This window comes from Betta splendens, chromosome 5, assembly GCF_900634795.4.
Source record: "Betta splendens chromosome 5, fBetSpl5.4, whole genome shotgun sequence".
Lineage (NCBI taxonomy): Eukaryota > Metazoa > Chordata > Actinopteri > Anabantiformes > Osphronemidae > Betta > Betta splendens.
In genome coordinates, this window is record NC_040885.2 from 14,420,618 (window position 1) to 14,430,113 (window position 9,496).

A 9,496-nucleotide genomic window follows, 5' to 3' on the forward strand; every position below is an offset into this window, starting at 1 on the left:
ATATAAATAAATTAAAACCAAATAACCAGGTTAATTCAAAAGCTCATTTATTAAAAATATTCAACCATTGTCCGTAAAATATGATATTATGAAAATATTAAAGACACAACTTCTTATTTGAACACAAATCAATCCTGGCTCCTTGTCCAATAATTATTATAGAAATGCATTGTACATACAACACCACACATTGAACCAGCGCTTAAGATAAGAAGCTGATTACATTTGATTTTTCTAGGCATAGTTACATCTTTCTGTAGTGCCCACCTGAGTTAAGTAACTAATGGACCTGCTCTAAACGTACAGTAGGGTGATAAAGTGCGTAAGATATGATGGCACCTCAACGTCACATTAAGTCCTGAGACAGGAAGTGCTTACAAAGTACAACAAACTAGAAACTCAAGCATCAAAACAGTATTAGGTACTAATACAATTCAATCATTGTGGTGCAGCAGAGTTATGCCACATATCTCTAGGCTATTTTGTTGTTCACTGAAAAAGGTTCTCTCTGTGTCATAGTAGTACGGTTCTGTGGTTTCTGTGGGTTCTTGAGCCATTCAGTTCATCAGGACAGCGTTAACAAAGTTTAGATTGTGTATGTTTCAGCTGCTTCCTATAGAATATCATTGTCATATGTCGCTGGCAATAAATTGTGTCAATGTTTAGGTCTCTCCTGCCAAAATCTATCACCACTGTTTTTGGTGATGCTATTTTTATTTTATTTTCATCCTATGTTGCTTTGCAAGGTAGTCGAACACCACACCTTTTCTTCTAGTATGTTTAAATACAAGTGACGTGGTCATTTTCCCGGGTCTGACTCAGCGCTGTACATCAGAACAGCACGTAGGCCCAACTTTTTGGAATCCAGAGATGTGTTCAGTTGCTAGAAAGCTTCTAATTTTACGTCACCCCCAGAAAACTTTAGACTTTGAGAAACATAAATGCCAACGTGCGACAGCACATGCTCGTTGACCCAACTGCCTCGCAGACCTTCACATTGACTGACACTGAAGCAATAGCTAAATGTTTGCTCACGCTGCTGAGAAATGACCCTGGGTTCATGTGCTGTTAGAGCCACCGTTACCCAACTGATTAGCAGACCTGTGCAAATAATACAGTGGAGATGCTGATTAAACATATTTCGACTCGCGGGCACCAATGGCTCCAGTGAGACAGAACGCGTGGCAGACTTTATGTATTCAGAGTCTTTCTTATCACAACACCACAATATAATAAAATGACACGTTGTCCACATGAGCATTGAGTCACAGGTCGTAAACACAGGTAAAAATACTGACGTAGTAAGGGACAAGTGATAAAATGAAACTTTTTGGTATTTTTCCCTTCGTTTAGCCAAAGTGACTTCATATAACATAACTTCAAGCTGCACTTGGTAATCACGAGTTACAGAAGAAGGCACGCTCTAAATCAAGGATTCATCGTTGTTTCAAAGCGCTTCACCCCAGTAGGAGCACCCAGGGGTGCAGATTTGCCATAAAGACACATCAGTTATGTAAAAGATATAGCATATGTGGACAGGACACTTTATCTATGACATGAAACGAAAAAATAGTTGGTGAGTTTTGAAGACTTAAAAGAGGCGACACAAACATTTCACTGCATCCTAAAAAGAAGCAACAGTTATGAAACCAAAAATAAATAAAATACATATTATTTACATGTCATATTTCAGTGGAGGCGTCGTAATAATCGCTTTATGTTTGATTTGATAACATAAGCAATTCCTTAAATCACCTCTATAAAACATTTGACATTAATATCAGTTGTGAGGACGTTTTCACACATTCCTACTCTTTTTCTACCGTTATGAACCAAGCGATTAAAGAAATTCGGGTCAGATTTTTCTTTACAATCATACAACCTGGCTAATAGTTTATTGCTTAACCAAAGCTTGTGACACTAGAGTCACCTTTTATATGTAAACTAGAAAGCGGTGTCCTCTACAGCATGTGTCTAACTTGGGGGCAAACCAAAGTAAAAACTTTACACTGTATCTTAATGATAAACTTTTCCCAAATGTTCGTGCCCAAACGCACACGGCTCAACAAGTCTCGTTGTGACTACGAGCTACCGCCACGCGTGACGCGTGTCTATGTGCATCCGCAGGACTCCACGATCATGTCGGGGACGTCCGTTTTGACGATGCTGTGCTGGGAGTTGAAGTAGACCATGGAGAGCGGCCGACGCTCCGTGGGGATGCAGCACGAGGATGCAGCCGTGTTGATGCCGTTGATCTTCAGCTGACTGAAGACCGTGGCGTGGAAGGAGGACGCGATCCCCGGGGAGCCGGACAGGTGCTGGGGGCACTGGCCCATGCAGTAGTTCATGTGGTAGCCCTCGGGTGCAATGATCCACTCGTCCCACTGGATATCCTTGAACTTGATGTATAGGTCTTTTTTGCAGCATACGGTGACCTCGTCGCCACAACGCAGCGAGCGCTTCCGGACCGCGTGCCTGGAGGTGTCCTCGCGGAGACGCACCTGGGCCACCATGAAGGGCTGGTGGGGGGTGCCGGCGGAGCCGTCCAGGGAGCACAGGTTCTTGCCGTCCTCGTCGCAGCTCACCTCCAGCCGCAGCCGGTGCTGACCCCCGTCCAGGAAGGCCTGCAGCGTGCGGGTGATGGGGAAGGTGTGCCAGTTGCTCTCGCGGACCTCCAGCATCTTTTCCATCACCAGCGTGCGATTGGGGCCGGACGCACCGTGGTCGGCGGAGAGGAAGACCTTCGCAGCGAGGCGGGAGTCCCGGCGAGGGTCGCCCGAGGAGCGCGCGTAGATCCACAGCGAAGACTGGAGGACCTGGATGCTCCGGCCGCGCTCCTGCAGAAACTGGAAGGTAAGGCTGAGACTGGCCCCATCACCACTCTCTGTCTCATCTACGGATCAACGACAGGTACAGAGCGACGGTTAGTATTTAGGACGTTTTATACATATGTGACACCAGCGAGAGGTAGAAAAACATTAAAGCGCTAGAATACAAGTGACAATCACTCTGCAATTTACACTTCTTCAAAACTTTTTTGCGTATTAAATTTCTAGTTGAACCACACGTTTATTTTGTGGAACAGCTTAACACAATCGCTAACAAAATACTTTGAACTCCGACCTAATTTGTGCGCATTTTACGCAAAAACTACGTCTTTGATTGCCGAGCACAGGGAATAAGAAGCGTTATAATAGAAACGGTGGATGCAGGACTTACTCATATCAGCAAAGCTCACTATTTCATAGCCTTGATCTTTGGTAGGAATTGAGTTTTCTAGTTCAAGGGTGCCATCCTGTCTGACGCGCCCCGCGTGGAGTTTGCGCAGCGCAGTTAGGAGCGCAGCCCGGGGCACGGTGTGAGTTATATTTGGTTTCTCTTTTAGATGCAGCTTCTCCAAAAGTTGCTGTTTGGCGAATTCTATCATCAACCGCTGCTCTGCGTCTTTCTCCATCGCCGGCAAGCCACAGGACGGGCAGCCCCGGGAGCCACTGACCCAGAGACCCTTAAATAGCAAGGGTGCCAAAAATAGAAACAGTGTGAATGAGAAATGCGATGTCATCCTCGGTCTTCAAGTCAATAAATTGATAGTTGAGTCTCAAATCTCGCTTGTAGAGTTGTTCTTTGCAAGCTTCCAAACTGTCAGAGACCTGTGTTGGCAGCTGGACACCGTGGAGGCAGGAGCTGAGAGAAATGAGTGGTGTTTCCCTGTCCTGATGGTGAAGATATCTGGGGTAATCCACCAAAACAGGTGACACGTTGGAGAGATGCACCAATGAGCGCATCGGGACACGGAGTAAATTGCTGGCAAATCAAATGTCCTGCTCTCACAACAGACACACGCGCGCACGGCATGGACACAGACGCAAACCAGTAGTCACAATCATCATAAAAGGAATTACAGAATCACCGACACCTGTTTCATTTGCACACCCGACCCGGCAGCTTATCGCTCCGTGCAAAGATAAAGACGCCAAAAAGAAGCAGGCGCGCACACTTTATGATCGGCTGTATTTGCTAAGATCTTTTATCACAGCGGGTACTTTCTGTGCCACGTTGCCCACTCCAGAGTGGCCGAACGGGACCTGCCACTTTTACCGATCAAAGTTGAAATTCAGTGCCCTTTAACCCAGTTAGCGAATAAGCAAGACTCACAGTGACCAAACAATCGCACCGTGATTCAAACAGTGCGCAGTAACTGGTCGGACTGTGAGGTCGAAAGCTGCAGCGCTTGGGGTTGAAAGGCGTTTTTTTGTTTTGTCTGCACAGTGGCATGACCTAATTGCACTATTGTACGTGTTTAAGGCAAGGAGTGCAGCTCATCGGTGTGCCGTCCTTATTCAGTCCTTGTCTGTTTTCTGTTGCCCTCGTACAATTTGTTTAATAAAACAAGCTTACGCCATAGAGAGTCACACCACTTCACAGAAAACATTCACCACAATTCATTGTAGTTTTCTCAGAAGTTATTCTTTTTTCCTTTAAGCCTTGCTGTTGACTTGGGGATTAAGACACAATGCATTCCCATGGCACACAAGTACTTGCCTGCCGATTTGTGGACAACTTTAGGAACTACAACAAGTTTTTTTATTGGCGCATGGTGTTGGGAATACGCGTTTTAACAAAAGTACGTAAAGGACGACTTCATTATGGGCACATAGTTATCAACATATTTACTAATGAGGGTTGACAGGTAAAACCTATAATGTTATATGATAGAGGTTAGGAGTTTGACGAGGGTAAACGTGGTGTAAGGACTCAGATCATCTAGTAATGGAAAAAAGAGCAAATTAACATATCCGAAAGGCTTTAGATAAAAACCTGCCACACACAGACCTAAACAATCTATACTTTTATTAAAGAAAGTATCTGGGAGAGTGTTCCCTTTCAGAGTGTTAAAGCCTACAGTGCATACAACTCTTTCCTTTGTTATAATCATAAAATCAGAAAATATCGTGCTCATATCATTATCCAGGCCTAAATTGGTTTTTGGTGAATTCTGTCTTAATAGGTACAATTCTATCTAATTCTTCTATTTTATTCTATATATTTTCTATTTGATAGTGCATTATATATGTTTTTAAACATATACAAAGGAAATATAATTCCAGTATTGAATAGAAAACACCATAAACGCAGTGTTAGACTGTTCATAATGTTACTCAGATAATCAGGTTGTTCATTTACGTTATTTTTTAGTTTTAAGTTGTCAGTCGAAGCATAAACCAGATTCTCTGTACCTTGAGCGTCCCCATGCGCCTCACAACTACGCTGCTGACGTAAACTGTCGTTGAGGGGGGGGACAGTGACGCTGGCGCACACACACACACACACACACACGCCGGAGCCGAGAAGGGGGAATAGCGTTTTGTTTATTTTTTTCTTTAATTTATATGATTTTACCATTTGGCGTTTTGTTCTTGTTTAGCTGTATTTGCGTAACAGAGTCGACTGCCTCGCTCCTTAGCTCCTGCTCGCTAGCGTTAACATTCATGCCGCTCTCTCCTCACGCGGCGCTATTTTGACAGTCGGGGTCGCAGCGAACCAACTCAAGCTAGCAGCACCATTATATTAGCATTGGTAAGTCATTCGGAAGGCTACTAACCGTGCCAGCTAGCGCCTCCTATTTTAAGACGTGACAGTGTTGGTAAATATTTAAAACAACTGTTGCTGTACTTTAAACATATGATACTTTGTTGGCGATTCAGTTATAATAATTACGTTAGGTTTCGGTAACGTTAAGTGCCTATCGTTTACTGAAGTGAAAAGGCTAGCTAGCGGGCTAACATTAGCTAGGTGGCTAGGTGCTTTAGGTAGCTAATTATACTCGCCCGAGAAAGCAAGCAAATGCCGTGAGCTAGCTATTGTTAGCGCGTGGGGAAGCTAACGTTTTCAGTCAACTGTGTAGCCACGACTCTGACCACACTGCCATCTATTATCCACAGACACAACTTGAAGGATTTTGTACACGGACTCGAGACGTACGGGCAGCAAAACGGTGAGTCGACTCTGCACGGTGGCACGAGTTTACCTAAGATCACTGCTGATCGACTTTAAATTGTCTTTGGTCAGATGTGTAGCGTAACGTGAAGCACCATCTTTAAAGTCCGCGTTCTCCATGGCTGACTCGAGAAAACCATGTTAACGTTTCATCCATATGGTCTTAGCTGGGAAACGTTTGGGGAGGTCGGTGAACGAGAAAATCATGTGATGAAATTATTCAAAATATTTGTAGCCGTTCTGTGTAGTATAGTTACTAGCCCCTCTTAGCTGATGGGACATGGTGTAACCAATCTATATATCTCCTGGTGCCTGTTTCTACTGATGGTTAGAAACAACACTGAATATAATTGTAATGCCAAATTAGCAGGAATTCATTGGGGCCTCAGATTGTGTCAGTGGCATCTAAGTAAACTGATTTGATAATCTGCCCTTTTGTACATTTCCAATTCGTATTTATTGAACACTGACATAGAAGTACAACGCATACTACATAATGTTTTCTAAATTGTCCAGACAGTGAGCTATATCTGTTCTTCGATCATTTTGGTACAACATAAAACATCTCAGTCCATCGTTGGTTTCTCTCCATAGTTTATGCTCACAGTCACAAACTGTTGAAGTGGATTCATATAAGAAATGTAGCCTTCCAAAAAGTCATTGTTTTTTGTTTAATCCGTAGTGTTCCTATTTGACACAATGGATGGAACAACTTTTGTGTCAAAGACGTTTGGCTCGCAGCACAGACAAAGCTGTGATTAAAACATCTGCTCTTGGACAACAGCGTGCTTGTGTGATAATATAAATATTAATTTCCGCTGGCATTGGCTAGTCATGCAAAAATCGAGTGATGCAGTATTCCCGCCAAATGGCAGGCAGAAAGGCACTGCCAACACAGTTGCATTGATCTCGAAACTGTCTTAAACATTACAAGTTCAGTTTTTTGGAAGATATTGTTCCGTTCGTGCATGTTCCTGAGCAAATTAAGTATTTCAGATGTGAAGTGTGTGCATACCTATACATTGTATCTTATACCGCTCCTTTCTGTGTTTGTACACCGGGCATCCGTCTTTCTTCTGTCTAAAACCAGCTAGTGTTGTACGGGCAGTATCATTGAGGAAAGGCTTAGCCATAGTAAGTTCTGATGAAGGTGAGTCACTGAATCAACAGTGTGCTGTTGCTAAGGCCAACAATGAGAAAGATGGGAGTATCCTGCCTCTTGTCAACATGTTTTCTCCTAACACCCTGTAATTTTCAGTCTTTTTGTTGCTGTATGTGTCAAACTGTGTAATGTCAACGATTTGTTAGGCTAATTAATTACAATTAGGTGGTAAAGTGTAATTCTTGGTGAACCGTTTCCTTTGGCGCGTTTACAATTTTTTGGTTTGCAGGATTCACGATAATGAGCTGCAGTAGAACATGCAATGTTGCTTCTTAATCTGTTTAAATCTTACAACCAAACCTCAAAGCCACTACAGTTAATGTAAAAAGTTGCTTTAATGCTGTGTTTTTCACTCACATGTCTAAAATAACCAGCTAGTGAATATTTGTTTTTTATGTTTTCATCTGTGCACATTGTCAGCCAGGTATCCATATCGGCTTCTGTCTCTGAATCTCTGTTTGCAGAAGTGTCTTTTTCTAGAGAGATTTCAGGAGCTATTTATAGATCTCTGCCAGAGCACCAAGCGTGGTGCTGTTGCTGCTGCTCCTAGCTCTCTCTTCTCCTAACCGATCCTGCTTCTGTTTATTCATCTTTCTGTTCCATCTTCCTGTCATGTTCCTTTTATTATTATTGGCAGATATTTTTTGACGTTCTTTAGTGTTTCATTTTCTGTTTCTTATTGGTGTTTTAATTATTAAAATTCTAGATAACAACAGAAGGGGTATGACTAGTTATGACTTCATGGATGTAAATCTGAGGCTGGATTGAATCTCTTCGGCACTGCTCTTTCCAGGTGAATGAAAATGGAGAATTTTTGACATGGTAATTCACTGCTGCATCTTATCATCTAAGTAGAGGTTAAGATGGATGCTGTTGTCAATGTTGTTAGTGGTTTTATTTATGCAGCTTCATGAATTCGCAAATATAGTATTTATGTATTAAGTCAAATGTGGTTTATTCTGACAAAGCATTGATATAATCAGGTAAGTAATAAACACACTACAGTTAGGTAATTTTGTTTACAAGCAGGTATCTGTGATACCCCTGACTACTGATCATTGCACAGCTCCTCCCTGTTTTTCATTTTTTGTCTGTGCCCTTCACTGTCTTGTCTCCTCTGAACAAGAATACCTGGCTGCCCAAATGCAAAAGAAGGTGTTGGACTTGGCTTGAGGCATTAGGTGGCATTAGTGCATGCCATCCTCTTTATCCCAGTCATGTGCTCATCTTGAAGCAAACCTTTGTTCCAACAGTTTGTTGCTATTGCAATAAGGATAAAATGGGGAAATGCTGTGAATGAACCTGTGATTCATTAAGCAATGGTCCAATTATTTTTCTCCTTAGTGCAGGTACGATTGTTGAGGCTTGAAACTAGGATTGCAAGTGTTTTAGTCAATTTCCAGCAGATGACGTTGTGTGGTGGAGCTTAATGTGCTGACCACAGCCTTACTTTCCTCCTTTCCAAGTTCTTATATTGGCTTTGCTTGACAATCTTGTTAAAGCTGAGGTTATCCCTGTTGCCTGTGCACCTTGTCTGACCACACTTTTCCTTTCCAGTCAACTTTTTAGTAATGTGCTTTGATACAGCATTCTCCACACAAACAGACATTTTGAGCAATGGCCTCTCTGTTGATAATAGTCTCCCGGACAGCTGTCAAATCGTCGGTCTTCCACATGATTTTGGCTGACATGAACTAGACAAGGTTAAACACTGTATTTTCGCTGTATCAATAGTTATGTACTCAAACTCAAAATGTAATATTGTGAGATAACAGGCTGTAGATTTCATGGGCTTTAAATGGCAATAATTGAAATTAAGGCTTAAAAGGTTTAGGAAAAATGTTTTAAAATATCACTCATGGTGCAATGAACTTGAAGTAAATCTTCACTTGACTAGAATTGGAGTTTTACAACTACTTATAGTCACCTTCATGTAAAGGGTAACCAGCTTACCCAGGTAATGTCAAGGTATGTTCCATTGCATATGGTTAGTCCTTTTAATGTTTTGAACAGATTTTGTTGAAGGACATAAATCTGAATGACTTAAACGTATCTGCTTAGATCAGTAAGAGCTTGTACTGTATGATTGAGATTGATTCCAATTCCATACTAACTTGGTGATTACTGACCAAAACCATGATATTACAGACATCAACTCCTCTTTTTCTGTACATCAGGAGTTATTAATAGTAATTTGTAACATCTTTGTGTCACTCCATGCCAACATTTTCTTGAACGTTTGACTTCTTTTCCACTGCATGCCTTAACTGCTGATTGCAGCACGGAGGCTTATTTAAGCTCATTCAGTTTGGCTCAATACAATAGCTACAGATAAGG

General features: G+C 42.1%; 2 protein-coding genes across 11 annotated transcripts in view; one reads left to right on the plus strand and one right to left on the minus strand.

The window, feature by feature from the left end:
- Positions 1-36: 36 nt before the first annotated feature.
- LOC114856287 (inhibin beta B chain) lies at positions 37-3,942 on the minus strand. The gene is made up of 2 exons (XM_029152139.3): positions 3,220-3,942; positions 37-2,893 (listed from the first exon to the last, which is right to left on the minus strand). The coding sequence occupies exons 1-2, from the start codon at positions 3,560-3,562 to the stop codon at positions 2,112-2,114; spliced, it is 1,125 nt and encodes a 374-aa protein (XP_029007972.1). The 5' UTR covers positions 3,563-3,942; the 3' UTR covers positions 37-2,111.
- Positions 3,943-5,292: 1,350 nt separating this feature from the next.
- LOC114855232 (R3H domain-containing protein 2) overlaps positions 5,293-9,496 on the plus strand; it is a 34,648-nt gene continuing 30,444 nt past the window's right edge. For 8 of the 10 annotated variants that reach the window (XM_055509013.1, XM_029150202.3, XM_029150209.3 and 5 more), the window contains exons 1-2: positions 5,294-5,577; positions 5,943-5,995. The gene's annotated coding sequence lies outside the window, so the exon portion shown is untranslated. Of the gene's footprint in view, positions 5,578-5,942; positions 5,996-9,496 lie in introns of all 10 variants that reach the window. The other 2 variants (XM_029150205.3, XM_029150208.3) reach the window with 2 other exon arrangements.

Excerpts from the sequence above, each read along its gene's own strand:
- LOC114856287 (XM_029152139.3), bottom strand. The coding sequence starts at position 3,562 with ATGACATCGCATTTCTCATTCACACTGTTTCTATTTTTGGCACCCTTG. Across the intron at positions 2,894-3,219 it reads AGTGAGCTTTGCTGATATGA|ATGAGACAGAGAGTGGTGAT; the intron begins GTAAGTCCTGCA and ends GTTGATCCGTAG.